General features: G+C 46.4%; 1 protein-coding gene across 10 annotated transcripts in view; it reads right to left on the bottom strand.

Annotated features, from left to right (window-relative positions):
* The window catches only part of ARHGEF1 (Rho guanine nucleotide exchange factor 1), a 1,792,426-nt gene that overhangs the window by 1,071,914 nt on the left and 703,303 nt on the right, over positions 1–17,209 (bottom strand). For all 10 annotated transcript variants that reach the window (XM_069640923.1, XM_069640913.1, XM_069640921.1 and 7 more), the window contains 2 exons: positions 9,116–9,214; positions 5,258–5,300 (listed from right to left, as the gene is read on the bottom strand). In XM_069640923.1, the coding sequence (XP_069497024.1) occupies positions 5,258–5,300; positions 9,116–9,214 (142 nt within the window). The remainder of the gene's footprint in view (positions 1–5,257; positions 5,301–9,115; positions 9,215–17,209) is intronic.

Here is a 17,209-nt window from a genome sequence, read left to right as displayed (position 1 = left end):
ACAAAGGAATACTGCTAAAACACAAGCTGGTAGAATAGGAAGGGGAAAATATTGGGTATCCTGCAGCACCGTCCATTCCTCAAGCCCTGGACTGGTGGAGGACTGCTTTGGGGCCAGTACTCTTTCCCCTTTCTTGACAAGGCCAGGGTGATTGGCCTTGTCACAGTGTCATACTCCACTCTGCTGATTCATGTTGGAGGTTTTTGACTGCTTAAAGTCCCCTTCCATAGGAGATGAAGACATGTATCAGAGGAGGAAGAGACCCCCCCCCCCCTGTATGGTGTTCCCCAAGGAACAGATGGAAGGACTTCCTGCCATTAAAGAACCTTAGATCCGGGGAGACCATATTCCTGTGGTGACTTTAAATACTTCCCTGGTGTGAGAAGTGCAGAAAAGAGCAGTTCTTTAGAGTTCTTGCAGTAGACATAGAGGAGCAGTAAAAGCCCAGAGTCATTACCTCTGGTATTGCTGTTGCTCAGCATTTCATCTTCTGCATTCGAGACACTATTTTTCCAAACGTCATCAAACCTTTGAGATGCATAAACTTGTCACCTTCTTCGCACCAAACCCCTACTTCACCCCATTGAACGCACCAGGCTTCCAGTCAAGAAGTCTTGTACAAAGTTGCCAGCCTCCAATCATGTCTCTTGGGAAGAGACTCACTACATAGAGACCTTTTGACCAAATCACCAGCTTCATCTATTGGAGACTTTTGTCAAGACCCTGAAGTTCTGCTGATTTGTACCAATGCTTACAGTACCAAAACACTGTTGTGTCGTCCCCGTTAATCAAGCAACACTATTCTTATCCAGTAATTTCCTGTCTTTAAATGCAGTTTCAACAGAAAAGCACATGGAAGACCAGCTTGATATTTCAGACACCCAAAGGAGGTAAGGCAGGTGGCCTTTCCCGGGCATTCCTATGCAATGTTGTGGATCTGAGGAAGGCTGACTAAGGACATTCTAAGTCACTTTTATTCAAATTATAAGAAAAAAGCCCATCTTTCCCTATTTCTAGGGAAGTGTCCATACCTAAGTAAAGGTGCTCACATGTGGTCAGGAAGTCCCAAAGAAAGAAAAGTTCTCAGTCCGAATCCAATTCTACCTAACCCTACCACCAAGATAACCAATTTAAACAAGTACAGGAAAATGGCTTAATTCCACTGGTGTGCCAACATCTTCTGACCAATGTCTCTATTCCTTGTGTTGCTTGTCTAGCAGGATCCTCTGTAACAGTCTCTTTATCCCTTGGATTAACTTGTGTAGCTCTTCTACAACAGTCTTTGGTTTTGTACTCTCTTTAGTGATGTATCTGTGACAACTTAACTCGCAACACTTTCTCACATTCTTGTTGTAGGTTTTAGACCACAATCTATTGATCCAGACACCCTCAGCTTGGCTGTGGTTTCTTCCGATTTGGTATTTCCCCTCTTCTGGGTTCTATTTTTAACTATCTTGTTCACTTGATTTACTTGTATGTCCTCCTTTAATACAAGAGTTTATGTCACAGTTTTTCATCTTGGTGCTCATATAGTAATATCCCTCCTTTATCAGGTCATTGTTCGGAGTCTTCATAGATTTCTCACACAGGGTTATTCAATCTCCTCTATCAGCTTTACACAGTTCCAATTAAGCAGGTTTATATAAAGTAACTCGTTGGGACTACTGTGACGGGTTTCTCTTATTGTATTCCACTGCCTCGGCAGACTCCTGCTTCTCCCGTTCTCCCAGTTACCTCCCAGTATGTCTCAGAACGTTGCGGCCCATGACATTCGCTCGGGTGATTCTCTTCGAGACTGCCTTTCTCGTTCCTTGGTGTTGTCATACTCTCATTCTCGGCTTACCTTCTGCTATATAAGGAGGTTAACATTGGGAAGCTGATCGCATTTCCAGTTGCCTTCTTAATTCTGCGTTTTCGTGGGTCTCCCTTTCTCTGCTTCCCTTATGCTGTATACAGGGTTTATTTTTAGGAAGCTGTTTGCGCTCTCACTTGTCTTCTCTGATGTCTCAGCGTGTTTCACCGGGCGTCCTGCTCATCACAATATGGATGTGGTCTCTCCACCACCTGATTCAGGACCCTGCTTTCCTGTTTCAAAACAGCTCCTGTTGTTGGGTATGCTGGGCCTCCAAAGTCTCACTCAGGCGTTCTGCAGTCCTTCCAAAGTTGTGGGCTATGTGGCTTGTCTCAGGTCCACCTCTCCAAGGCATGCTCACGTCAGGGGGCTTCCTCAGGATAGGATACACACTGCTTCTCCATGTTCCTCCACTCGTCCCAGTTAAGTATGCATCTTCTCTTAAAGAGACATTCTCCTTTCTTTTTACAGGCTGGTTGGTTCCTGCATTCCTTTCAGCCAAATTTGTTAGTCTTCGTAGCAGATCGTTCCCATGTATGCTACTATGCTGTGTGGCTTAGAGAGTGCCCCTTAGGCACGGGAGTCCTTGTCCCCTAAAGGGGAGTCTCTCCCAAGTGACATCCCACTTGCCCAGACCCACAGAGAGGGTCTTGGCTAGAAGGGGTGGCTCCCCCTGGGAGACTGGGAGAGAAGAGACGAATACCTTCGTTTCATCACAGCACCCTGACCCTTTTCAGTGCACCTTAGAAATTGGTAAAGACCCCCCCTTAACTTACCTCATCAATGAACTTTTGAAAGCAACCATTTGAGTTTTTCCTTTTTGCTTACATTTTCCCCTGCAGCAGTATGCTTGTAGCACACATGGCATTTTATTGCTCCCAGAAGGAGTTCAATATTCCCAATAATTACATAACCAGAGGTCTTATCCTGATGGATTGATCATTGCTGGAGGGAATATTGACCTCCTGAGAATCAGTAACCACATCTCATTTGTATCCAAACTGCAGTCAGTGTTTCTTTCATAAAAAACTTGTTTTTTTAAACCTATTGAAAAGAATGAAATACATTGATGGTTAAAATTGAGTTCTATTCGTTTTTTTAAGTGCATTGGAAAATTGGTAGAGCACATTTCAAATAGAGAATGGTTAATGGAGGAATAAGTAGGTAGGTGCATGTCGTCAAGTTTTCATTAGAGGAGGGCATAGAGTTTTTGGAAGGGCTCCAGTGTTGTGTAGCTGTTTCCATGGCGATTGTCAACAATGTGAGCAAGTTGTATGGTAGGAAGGAAAATAAGCGAGCAGTGTGTGTAATGGCAGAATTGAGAACAGTAACGTCACAAAGAATATTGATTGGTACATGCTGTATTAGCTGCTCAAGCAGGCAACATATGTTCTGTTAAATGGTCACATGTTTAGGCCACCAGCATTATCTGCGTTTCTCTTTACAGGTACAGCTTTTTAATTTTTTATCCGAGTAAAGTACCTATTTTTATAGAACCTTCCTCAGACATTTCATTGTGTTTGGCAATTACTGACAGTTTGAAGGCTTTTGCTGCCGACTGGTCTCTGAAGAGTAGTAACCTGACTGTGAAAAGGGCTCCCTATATAGAGACAAAATAGATATACTATTACATTTATAGCTGATTTATCTTTATAACTAAGTACTATCGAGTCAAGTTGTGGTACAAGTTCAGACAAAGCACACAATGTGCATGTGTTCCTGCTTATGCCTCTCGGCCCTGCTGACTGTCTTTGTGATCAAGGAATGAGTACACCTAGCAAAAAAGAGAAAAGAGCGCGTGGGAGAGCGAGAGCAAGAGACAGAGGGCAGAGAAGGGGCGAGAGGTAGTGTGTGTGAGCGGGCAAGAGACAAAGCAAAAAGCATGTGGGTGGACTAGAAAGATAGAGCGAACAGAGAGCACGGGGAAAGGGAGACAGCGTGCGGGAGAGGTAGGATCTAGGAGGAAGCAAACGAGAGTGTGCAACTAAGCGAGAGTGCGAGCCAGACAAAGCCAGATCAGCGTTAAGTGCTTGGTTGCAGAGATCTGTAGGTCACTGGTTTAAATCCCAGTTGTGCTGATGCAGCCATTAACACTTCAGAGGTTGATCTATTGAGTAATTAATTGGATAGTTAACATCTAAATACAGTGCTTGAAACTGCACAAACTGCATTGTCCAGTGCCCATCTATGCCAGGGCAGTGTGCTATTTTTATTTATTTTATTTAAGCGCGCACACAGCCCGGAGGCATTGAAGCGCTGTTAAAAGAACATGACTTAGTTGCAATACATATATAGGTGGCTAGGTGCATTGGCCCGTGAGCGACAATGGCCTAGTAAAATATATATGGGTAGGCGGCTGGGTTACATTAGCCCTTACCCGAGTCTAAATACGCAGAATTGATAACAAATGTGATAGTGCAGCACAGGGTTAAATGTCAAGCCGCATACCATGAAACAGTGTTGATATTGTACAGTAAATAGCCTCAGGATAACCAGAGTTCAAGACAGGCGGATAGAATTGTTTGACTTTACATGCATAGTGGAGGCTGGGTGGAGGCCTAATTGGTGGTGTATGCAGGGTTTTAGGCAAATAGACTGGTTTTGAGTGCTTTGCGGAAGGCAAGTTGAGAAGGTTCAGCTCTGAGGGCATGAGGCAAGATGTTCCAATGCCTGGAGGCAATGAAGGGGAAGCTCGCGCCCCCATGATACAGACATGAAATTAAGCAACTTTCTGTTTCTTAACACGGCAACTTGCCAAATCCAACCTAGAAGGAAGTTCAAGCACAATTGAAAAACAAGAGCCTTGGTCAGGCCAGAGTGCCCCACAGCAACCAGTGTAGGAGGGTTGTTCTGCAGGGCTAAGGGAACTAGCAAGTAATTATGTCTGTCATATGGGGGTCTCACATTACCCCCAATGGCTACATGCTCCATTGGTGCATAACAGTCAGAGTTACAGCAGTTTATTTATTGTCTTGGCCAGCTGTTGCTGAAGCTGGCACAACAAAGTGAAGAAACCACTCTTCGCTACTCTCACTCGAGAAAATCCCATGATAAACCTTAACCATGCAATACTCTATTTCGGTTCTGTTTCACAGATCTGTTTTAGTGCCTTCAATCTACAGCTGACTTGTACTTAAACACATTTAATAATATTCTGGCGGTGCAAGTAGAATATTTAGGTTTTGATGTGTTGTTGGCAATGGTTAGAGATTCAAACTTTGCACATTAAGAAAACCATCATGCATTGCACTGACAAGCAGTTAATCTAGTGCAGCAAAGGGTGTTTTTTTTTGCCAAGAAAGTGTAATTACTTCTTGAACGAAGGAGAAATCACATTCGGCTTTGAGGCCACTGCACTTGTCATTCAATGTCCCATGAAGTGAACCTAGATTCAATGTTACTTACCCACATCAAATGAGAATGCCGGTGGGATTCCAATTCGGAGAATCTGGATAACAGAGAAACAAAAGTGAACATCGAGTTAGGGGCAAGGCAAAAGCATAACATTTGTGGGGAAGGGCACACTATTATTGAGAGTTCCCTACACCAAAGCATCCATAAGTGACATGGTCACTTAATACTGCCTGGGAGATCGGAAAAAACCAAACATATACAAGGAATGTGGTGGGCCCTAGTCTGAAACACTCCTTGCGCTTCGCTCTGAGAGTTGGTGAGTTAATTGGTTAGCAGCAAGGTCACGGGTTGGTGGAGATGGTGCCCACACCTCCTTTTGGAAAGAGTAAGTAGGCAGAGTCCCTGATACCTAGCGCGTTTTCTATATTGAAAATATGGAAATCAACACGGTGGGTTGGATAAAAACCCAAGTGGTTTTATTTAGGTTATGAAGACATAGTCTTGAGTGGTCAGCTGACACGCGTTTCAACCTCTAGGGTCCTTTTCAAGGCTGTCATTGAACATACATGTCAACAAGTGGAGGTTGTGACAGGTGAGTATTTGTGACATATGTGCACATGAGGGTGGGGAAAGCCCAGTGGGTTATTACAATTGAAATACTTTTTAGTATATCAATCATGCATTGTTTAACACACATTGCAATATCAGAATGATCATATATTCATCCAGGTTTGTAAGTTTAAGAAACAAAACAATTTTCCGATGTTGTCAAGTGAGAGAGGGAGAGGCGGGAAGAAGAAGATAGTAGTTAGTTGTTTAGGAGGCTTAAGATTTGCGCCAGCAAGGCTACGATATTGAGTCCTAATGCTCTGTCATTGTCTTACCTAACGTTGTTTGGTAATGCCCAATATGTTTCCCGGGCTGGTCATGCTCCTATTTAACCCGTGGCAATGACTTGTATGCCCTCTGTAAGTCTGGGCTGGGTTGGAGTCCTGTATAGGCTGGGGAGAGATTAACAAAGCTGCTGGGTAAGGCGCTGCCCGCGTTGTCTGGTGCTGGTGCGGTGCCCGGTGCATTAGTGCTGGTTTCCCCGTTGTGAGGTGTAGTGGAATAAGGCATAGACCATTAGGGTAGCCCCAATTGGAGTGTGGTGTGCTGGTGGTGGGGTGTCTCCGTTATGTGCTGAAGGGCATTTATTAGCTCCCATTGTGTACAAGTCCATGTCCGGTGGAACGTGTGTGGCCACGGGCAGGTTGCCAGTTAAAAAAAAATTCAATAATATTGAAAAAAACGTTTTTGGTGGAGCGCGGGGGCCAGTCGATAATTCGGGGGGGGGGGCTGACTCTAGCGAGTTACGAGGTGTGGCAAGGGGATGAGGGTGCAGCGTAGTGAAATGGCTGTTGGCCAGGGATCTGTGAAGGAGCATTCGCAGGCGGTATGCCGAGTGCCGTCAGGAAGAGAGAGCGCATGTAGAACCATCTCTTACCAAACAGTTTGTGGCTCTGTCGCTGTGCAGTGCTGCTCTCAGTGAGGCGGCTGGGGCAACCAGATTGTGCCTATATTGTCATGCGAGTCATGCCATTAACGACCGCGCATGTGCAGTATGCTCTGCTTGGGTTAGCTGGCATTAGCGGGTGTGAGCATGCGCTCTGTGCCAGGTCAGGCATAGAAACGGGGACAGCATACATTTGCGCATGTGCTTGCCTGATGGGCTTGAGCTTGTTGTTGCCTGGTATCCTGATAATTGAAGTGGATGAGGGATTACTGTGCCAGTTAGTCTGAATATCGATGGGGTTCCCGTTGGCCAGGGCCGAGGGAGGGGGGGGGGGGGGAATAGTGGGTATGGTTTGGTTGGAATAGTCTTCGGGAAGTTTAGTTCTCGTGGTCCATTAGTATGGATGGCGTCATTGGTTGGGGTGGGGTTTTCAGGTGACTTATTACTGTTGAGCCCTATGGGTTGCTAGTCACCCTAGTTCATTGTGTAGTAGTGGGTCTGGTAAAACTTACATTACTAGGGGGCTGACGTTTGTACTTGCCCATTGGCTGTTTGGCCCGGCACAGAATAGTTGCCAGTCTAGCGATACGGGGATGGGAGTAACCCCCGTAGGTGCTGGTTTGGAGGCCTAGTCACAGTGGTAGTTATGTTAGAGTCGCAGATTTCATATGATCAGATGGCAGTAAGGTAGGTACATGTGGTACATATACATAGATATATCTTATAGAAATACATTATAGTCATGGTCAGTGTTCAATCTGTTCATTACGCATCTGAATCTGCATATCATCCTGGATTCTTGCCGTCTCAGCTTGCGCTCCCGGTTGCCTACCCTGACTCCACATTTCACAGTTTGTAGTATCACGAAACGGATCTTCCTTTCATCAACAAGCTGGTGGTTCAGTTGCCAATGATTCGCCAAAGGGAGCTTCTGGTCTTGTGAGTGTATACTGTTGAGATGTTCTCTAATCCTGATGCAGAGTTCACTGATGGTACTACCTATATAAACTTTCTCACACACGCAAATGATAGCATGAATCACATTTAGTTCGACAATTGATATTCTCATCCATGATAAAATCTGCACAGTCTTTGAATATGCCAATTTGCGTTTTTCCGCATACCCACACATGGAACATGTTCCACATTTGGTGAATCCTGTATTTTTACTTTTGCTAAGCCAGTCTGTTGCTAAAATGTCTTTCTGAGCCATGAATGATGGACTAAGGATATTGCGCAAGTTGGGGGCTTTGCTAAATGAAAGACTGGGATAAGGTGTGAGATCCAATCTGATGTCCTGGTCCATGAGAAGAAGGGACCAGTGTCGCTTCAAAATGTTAGGCAACCATTAGGTAAGATAGTTCTACATGCGCCATCTCTTCCTGCCAGCACTAGGCATACCGCCTGTGATTACTCCCTCACAGATCGCTGGCCAACAGCCATGTCATCGCGCTGCAACCTCATCCCCTGCCCACACCTCACTAGGGTCAGGCACCCCCGCCCGAATAACCGACAGGGCACCTGCGCTCCCCCACAAACTCTTTAATCGCCAACCTGTCTGTGGCCACACACGTTCCACCGGACATGGACATAGACATGCACACAATGGGTGCTAATCAATGCCTTTCAACACAGAGGACACAGCCCTCCGTGACGCACACCTCATTCCAATTGGGGCTAACCTAATGGTCCATGCCTCATCCCACTACACATCACAACTGGGATACCAGCACTAACGCACCGGGTACCGCACCAGCACCTAGTGCACCAGACGCCGCAGGCACCAGCCCCCTCCCCCCCCCCCCAACTGCCTTACCCAACGGCTTTATGAATCTCTCCCCAGCCTATCCAGGACTACAACCATGCCCAGACTTACAGAGGGCAGACAAATCATTGCCAGTGCCTAAATAGGATCACAACTATCCCAGGAAACATATTGGGCATTACCAAACATTAGGTAAGACAATGACAGACCATTAGGACTCAATAGCTTAGCCCCCTAAACAACGAATTACTATCTTCTTCCCTCCTCTTCACCTCTCCCTTGACATCTGAAAATGGTTTTGTTTCTTGACCTTACAAACATGGATTCAATTTTAATGACCCACAGGGCTTTCCCCACCCTCATGTGCATATATGCCACAAATACTCACCTGTCACAGCCACCACTCATTGACATGTATGTTCAATGACAGCCTTGAAAAAGACCCTAGAGGTCGAAACACGTGTCGGCTGACCACTCAAGACTTTAGGTCTTCATTACCTAAATAAAACCACTTGGGTTTTTATCCAAACCACTGTGTTGATAGCCATCTTTTCAATATAGAAAAAGTGCTAGGTATCCGGGACTCTGCCAAATATATAGAAGGTTGCTGAATGCACAGAGCTCAGACGCCACTTCCACAAATACTTACTGCTCCTTTGTCCAGGAACATGTGGAAAAAGTCCACAAATTGCTTCTTCCCCTCTTTGGCATTTAGATTTCGAATTACGTCTGCATGCAGGAAGCAAAGCTGCAAGGTGGAGAGTAAAAGGATTGAATATTACTGTCTGCATAATGGAAGCAGCCCTGACGAAATCCAAGGGATTCTGTGGAATCTGCATGCAACGCATCAACCCAATGCACTTTGTCACACCAATTGGATACATTTCATGAATCACATTTTTCTCCTCCAGTCTGCCTGCAATAATTCAGATGGTACTAAATGCATAACCAACCTGTCTCTCTTATAATTGGAACAGGGACAAAAGCAACTCCTCATCGACACTCATTGCAAACCAAAGATGTTTTGCTGCTTATACCCTCATCTTTGTCCCTTGCCCACTCTGTCCTTTCCTCCCCTCAGCCTGTTCCTTTATTCCCCCTCCTTTTCCTTAATCATCTCCTCCCGTACCATCCTTCCATTTAGTTAACTATCTCTTTTCTCTGTTCTTCCATATGCTTTTACCACCGTCATGTCCCCAGCCACCTCCCATTTCCATCCTTCGCTCTCATTTGATTTCCGATTCTTTTGTCCATTACTTTAAATTTGTGATGTTTCTCTCTAGATCTTTCTTACTCCCACCACCCACTGCTCCCCGGGCAGTAGCAGGTCATTTAAGATCTTGTAACGGGAGGACCCAGTTCATGACAACACAAAAAACACTCCAAGTGTTCTTATAGACTGCTGGAGCGGTCTGCGCAAGTTATATTACTTTTTCAATTTGTTTGCAATTCTGCCTCGCCCATAGGCCACCATCCGCAACATATGCCACTCCAGATAAATGTGTGAGTGTGCCTGAATAGAAGGATGTCTAGGGTGATGCAAGAGAGGTGTAGCAAGACATTTGATCAACACGTTTGTTGGCACTAGGCGCCATGGGATCTAGCCAAACAAAAAAAAATGTCCAATACCCTGGCATTGCATGAAGCAGAAGAACAAATTGCTTACCCCGGTAATGTTCTTTTGACTGGCTGTACCTACCACGTATTTTCATCTTTGATATATTTGTATGTCTGTTTGCAGCTTTGAAAATGTTTTTCTGTAGTATAGGGTGCCGTGCGTCATCGAGTTGTGGCCCTCGACGGCCTCAGTCCTGTCCTTGGCCGTGATGTAGCCGCTGGTATAAGAAGCTCATACGGCACCAGTTGCCTCAGTTCTAGTTCCCCTTCCCTACCCGACCCCAATGGCAGGAACCCTACACACACACACACACACACACACACACCCTCTTTTGTTGTGTTAATACATGGCCACTGTGCCATAAAGGTTTCCCTTTCATCACATTCTCCCGACAGGCCCACCACAGGAGATCCTGTGCGACCTTGTTCAGGACCTGAAGAAGATCTGTCATTCTATCGGAGAACTGTGACTGCTGGGATCGGAGTGCCCATTGAAGGGATCTCATTCTCAAATGGGGAGGGTCAAGGGGGGTCCTTGAGTCAAAATGCCTGAAGAATCTGTGAAAGAGTAACCATCTTGGATTTGTCCTTCCTGAGGAACTTGTTCAAGCATCTCAAGTCCAAGATGGGTCGCAGTCCTCCATCCTTCTCGGGGATTAGAAAATAAGGGTAGTACCAACCAGATTACTCTCCACCACAGGTACAGACTATCGCACCTTTCTCCAACAGGGTGATAGTCTCCTGTAATAGGAGCACATCTGGATTCTTCAAGGCTTGACGTCTTGGAGGACAATATGGGGGTCTTTTTAGGAAATGGAGGCAGCAGCCGTGGGCCACTGTCTGCAGTGCCCCCACCACCGTCTTGTGAGGCAAGGACTCAAAGGGGTTTTGGGGAAGTTGCTAAAGCGGAGGGCAAAGCAGCAGAGGCTGAGAGAGGAGTTTTCCCTCCTTCTGAGCCACGGGAAGCTCTTCTTCGGCCCCTCTGTGCAAACTGGCCTCTTCCTCTAGCAATCGTGTAGAAACGAAAAGGCTAACACCTCCAACTGTGGGAAGACCCTTGAGATTGTTGAGTATGGTGTATTGCGGCTCCGAGCGATTTGGCTGCCGCTTTGGACGCCTGCAATTTTTCTAGGCTCTCATCGGCATTGGAGCCGAAAAGCTGGGACAATCAAATGGCATGTCCAAGAGCCTTGACTGGGTGTCAGGTGCGAAACCGGATTTTCTTAATCAAGCAAATACTCTAGAAACAGTACTCGCCGCCATAGCTCTGCTTACAGAGTCTGCAGAGTCAAGATCAGACTGGAGAGATTCCCAACATGGTACCCTTGCTGTCTTGCACCAAGTTAAGAAATCCCTCTCTCCCCTTCCCCACGGAGATATGCTCCGCAGCCAAAGCTATTATGTCCCACAATGTGTGCATATACTTGGCCAGGGCCATGCTGCCTACGGAAAACACCATCTTCCCCAAGGCGTCAAACCTTTTACCATCTCTATCTGGGGGGGATAGCCTGCAGCCTTAGAAGTTGACATGGCAACATGGACCACCAAGATTTCAGGAGTGTGGTGTTTTGATAGGTAACTTGCATCTACTGTGGGAGATCTGTATTTCCTGGCCAGATCCTTGTTAACCGCTGGTGTAACATCCCGTTTTAACCAGTTTTCAAACCTTCTGCTTCTCAATGCAGTGTGGAAGGGAAATACAGGCTCGCTGGGGGGGGGGGGCCTATCCAGAATATCTTTAAGGTCATCCTTTTCCAAGATTGCCGCAGGTTTTCTCCACGGGTGAAGTATATCGATGGAACGGGTGAAGTACATGGACGGACAGGTGAAGTATGTGGATGGATGGAATCGGGGGAAGTGGGTGAATGCAACAGGTGAAGTAAGTGGAAGGAACAAGTGAAGTAGGTAGATGGAAAGGAAAAAGTAGGTGTATGGAATGGGTGAATTATATGGATGGAACGGGTGAAGCATGTGGACGGAACGGGTGAAGTATGTAGATGGATGGAACGGATGAAGTATGTAGATGGATGGAACGGATGAAGTATGTGGAAGGAACGTAGAAAATGGGTGAATGGAACTAGGGAAGTTTGTAGAAGGAATCGGTTGAAGTAGGTAGATGTAACGGAGAAAGTGGGTGTATAGAACGGGTGAAGTATACGGATGGAACGGGTAGAGTATGTGGACAGATCAGGTGAAGTATGCAGATGGTAGGAACGGATGAAGTAAGTGGAAAGAAAGGGTGAAATATGTGGAAGGAACAGAGAGAGTGAGGATGGAACGGGTCAAGTATGTGGATTGCACAGGTCAAGTATGTGGATGGAACGGGTCAACTATGTCACGACCCTCGCCCAAAAATCCCTCTGGCCAACCCATTGGCCAGGTGGAGTCAGGACTCGGGCCTCTAGCGCCCGAATCCTCTTCAAAAGCCCTCATGGGGCCAGTCCTGGCACCTATGGCGCCAGGCTCATACACCATGAAAAACAATGTGCTTGGGAACTACTTTATTGTATTGTCAGCCAACATGGAGGCATCCACATAGCTTGGTTCCTAAGAACCAAGCTATGCGGTCTAGTGTTTTGGGTGTGGTAGCCTAGGGACTACTTTACCTGGACTATTTTGTTGGGACTATTTAAACCACAACCGAGCAAGACAACACGCTTCACGTTACTTTGCAGCTTGCAACGTGACGCTCAGCGTGTACAGCCATTTACCTCGAACCTCGGAGAAGCAGAACCTGCAAGGAGACAAAAGGAGTATCATTAGCAGCAGGATCTTACCTGCAGTCTTCATCTTTAAACACTCGCCGCTACTGAGAACAGCTTCCTCGAATCTGCACGCCTCCCGGACAGAACAACCTGAAAAAGGAAGATAGAGGCAACATTAAAGAAAGCAGTAGAGACATTTACAAATTACGAACTGCTCAAAAGGCTTAGCTGGCTGGCACCACTCCCGCCATTCCACTCGTGCTGAAGAACATCGCAACCTACAAGGAAGGAAAACACAGGTTAGCAAAGGCAAGACTTTGCAGCGCTGCGCATAGCGCTTTCTTACCGCATCATAGCGCTCTTAATGTGCCATCATTTACCAGCGCAGCTCAACCAAGCCAGTTCGCCGCGCTGAAGCTCTGCATACCTAAGGGAGAAAAAAGACATTTTAAACAAAGAAAGGCATGCAGGATAGCAACAAAACTAAAGAACAGCAATAAGACCTACCTGAACAACATCAAACGGGCCGGCGTCAGTGAAATAACTGGACCGCACATGCCCATGAAAGACAACGCGCCCCTGCAAAGAAGGCAGGACGGAGGGCACGCCTAATTCTAGCACAAGGTGAGGAGAGGGCGACAGAGGGACTGAAATCATACGGGGGTGGAGGGAGGATACTTAACCCAGTCGGTCAGTCTTGAACACAGTCCTCCTGTATTTTCAGGCAGAACCTTCCCTGCAGACCACATCAGGGCAAAGCTGAGAAGCATACCAGCGAGTAACCCGGCTGGGTGGCGTTCCTGTGGATACCAGGTGAGCGTAACAAGTATGTGGATGGAACCGACGAAGTGTCTGGGTGGAACCGACGAAGTGTCTGGGTGGAACCGACGAAGTGTCTGGGTGGAACCGAGGAAGTGTCTGGGTGGAACCGAGGAAGTGTCTGGGTGGAGCGGATGATCTGGGTGGAGTGGATGATCTGGGTGGAGCGGATGATCTGGGTGGAGCGGGTGGAGTGGGTGGAAAGGGTGGAGTGGGTGGAGTGGATGAAACAAATGAAGTGTGTAGACGAAACGGGTGAAGTGGGTATAACTGTCAGAATGCATGGAGCGGTCAGTGTACATTGAACGGTTGGAATGCATGGAACTATTGGGAGTGTGCTCGATCTCAAGCACCTAAGGTAAACCACCATATCTCATCTCCACGCTTACTCTCTTCCTTACACACCACTCAACTAGAACACAGCAGTACTATGACACCATTCGGTATGGCTGTTCTCATACCATCACTTGCCACACACTCCCCATCATCCTAACTAAACACAGCTGGTTACACACCCTCCAGCCTAGGCGTTCTCCTCAGGCCTAACGCAGCCAAAATCGGTCTGGATAACAACCTGCCAGAACGAACTTGTACTCCTGATCTCCTAACCACCACACCTACCGCTAAGAAGCAGCTATCACACGAATGCCACACCTGCTGCACACATACCGGTTTTCTCACGCACCTTATGACTCGCGCTCTCTCTCTACTGACTTGAACTTCGGTTCCCGGGGGCGTTCATCCTACCAGCGCCTTGAGATCATACCAATGGTACATAAGGCGCTATATAAATGCTAAATAACATAACATAACTTACCCATCACTAATCTATGTGAGAGGTCTGCATAACTTTAGTCAGGAGAGGCGAAATCTGTCTCAAGTGAGGTTTCTAAGCATAAGAGTGTCCACAAGATTTTTTCAACCTGGGCTCCTCTGAGACTAACTCATCAGGCACACTGGGAGTGCCATACTCCAAGCCAAAAGGTACATCCTCTTCATCCTCCTCAAGAAGTCAGCCTTAGGTGAAGGTTTACAAGACTTCAACAAATTAATAGACGGCTTCGAAGACTTTGAGGACACGGACAATTTTAATAGCTTCGACAGCAACACTGGCTTCGATGGGCCAGGGACCCGCTGCTTTACAGGAGTCGAGGAGAAGACTTAGGCTTTAATTTGTGGCGAGACAAGGACTCCTTCTAAGAATGTCGAGGAGACTTACTGCTTAGGCATGCAAGTAATGGTCTCAGAAGACACCCTGCCGGTCTTACCAGACACTGTGGGGTCTGATGCCTTTTGGGCTATTTTGAAGGGGCGATTGGAGCTGTCTTTTGAAAGACATTCAACATCTGGAGACATTTCTCTGAGTAAGCAGAAGATGCCAGCTTGCTTGGAAAGTTTACCAGTCTGTCAGGAGAGGAGTCCGACTAAGACGACTGCAACCTATGGTGTTTCTTCGTCTTTTGTACAAGGATGACGAATGACGAGATCTGGATCTCGAGTGCTTCGAATGTTTGAAGTGCTTTTTCACAAGGGAAACATCCCTGAACTCGTCTGATAACATCTTTTGGGAAGGGGTAGTAGAAGGGGATTTAGTAGGGGGCCTACCTGCCGCGATTTACCCCTTCTTTCGCTCAAGGCCTTCACTGTCATTGACTAACAGGAACAGCAGTCGTTGACTATGGTCCACACCGAGACACCAAAGGCAAATACTATGTGGGTCCGTAAGGGACATTTTAGCGCCATAATCGGAGCACCGTTTGAAACTGGTTTTCTGGGAAGACATTTTCGACAAACTTCGAAATTTGAAAATACGCAATGAGAAATTGCTGAGACGATGAACCGTACAAAGCGTGCTTCATGCAGAAAAACATCTGACGCAACGGGCGCTGTGCAAGCTTCTTATATCAGTTTTGAAGTCAGTGCCAAGGACAGGACGGAGGCCGTCGAGGGCCACAAACCAACGACGCACGGCTCCCGATACTATGGAGGAAAAAAATCCAAAGCTGCAAGCGGACCTACGAATAAATCAAAGATGAGGAAAACGTGGGAGAACACAACCCATTCAAAAATGTATACATTGCCTTAAATAGAAGGAATATCTTTTCACAGCACCACTATGTAAGAAATTGCTGTAAAAAAGAGGCTACAGCAATACAAAGAATGTAGGAGAAAAGTACAGTGCAAACAAGAGGACGGGTGCATTAAACAATAGGAACATCAGGAGGCGAGGAAAATGGAGCAGTGGGAGCACAGAGACTGAAACCCAAAGAGGAGAACCAGCAAACAGGGAATTTAGCACAAAAAGGAGAACAATGGTAGGAACAGTTCGGAAAGCACTTACAAGGTTGGGAGGAGTTACTCCTAAGCGGACAGAGGCGAGTTCAAGTAGGCAGTTAAATAATGCACCCACATGAAAAAAAACACAATATTCAATCCAATTGACTATAGAATAAGACCCATGCGAGAGGGGTGTACAGTACCCAATAGGTTGGATCAAAGAGGTAGCCCCCAGCCACATAGATAAACAGAGCCTTTGACGTATGCATAGCTCTGTATGCCAGCCCACAGGTGGGGAGGCAGAACAAGACAGGCGCCTTTTGGAAGAGTATGTTCCTTAAACAAGACAGATTCCATGGACAGGGAGGCGTTTTCTTACTGGCTATTTATGGTCCGAGAAAAACAAAAAACTAAGCACAATATGTTACAATGCAAAACCCAAGAACCATGGCATCAGTTTCATGAACAATGCACCATAACTTGCCTCATCGATGTACTGTGCACAGCATTAACAGTTTCTTCCCAGTCAGTACTAGGGGGTACATATATTGTGCATCTGTTATAGTTGCAGGGAAAAGCCACTGCCTTATTCCCATGACATTTGACCACGTTGATATCTTTGATAATGTTAGTTGGTAAGTGTTAGGTTTTCCAACAAATCCCACCCTCGCACTATTGCTGGAATCACTGGAATTGTTTTAATTGACTTAAGTTGAGACTTGTCTCACTCACTTCCCGCAGTCACTTTTCCTGGAGAGACACAACCCCTTTTAATGCTTCCAGTACCTCTCCCCCTTATTTTGGCATCACCTTATGCTGTGTGCTGGAATAATTGTTTGGGTGCACTTTGTAGCCCAGAGGTCAACAGTACAGGAGTAATCTCATTTTTTATGTCCTGTTTTTACTTTTGCAGAACAAGCCATCTAATGAGGTGCTGTGGTGACAATGTGCCCCCTTTTTCTGCAATAAGAAGCATTTTTGCTACTTTACCGGCATCCTCTGAACAGGCTGGTGGCAGTCAATACATATGGACTCATTTTGGGGGTGCAGCATCACAAGTTGCCTTTTTAGCCGCGATAATGCACTTCAAGGGACCATATACTCAAAACATCAATCTAAGTGTTTCACGCCCTGCTCAAGATAGCCAGTCCTTTGTTGGCTGCCGCCTTCCCTTTGCAAGTGGGGCAGGGTCCTCTTTCTTCATGAACCTTGGCAGCGTCCAAAAGCTGGCAGATACTGGAGAGGGGACTCTCTGCCCCAATCCACATCTCTCCTGGTGCATGGCTGCTGCTAAGCAGATTCTGGGAGGCTGGATGTCCACTACT

This window comes from Ambystoma mexicanum, chromosome 1q, assembly GCF_040938575.1.
Source record: "Ambystoma mexicanum isolate Mex_15411 chromosome 1q, UKY_AmexF1_1, whole genome shotgun sequence".
In the NCBI taxonomy this organism is placed as follows: Eukaryota; Metazoa; Chordata; class Amphibia; order Caudata; family Ambystomatidae; genus Ambystoma; species Ambystoma mexicanum.
The sequence above is the reverse complement of the archived record's forward strand: the minus strand, read 5'-3'. Positions and strand labels throughout refer to the sequence as shown.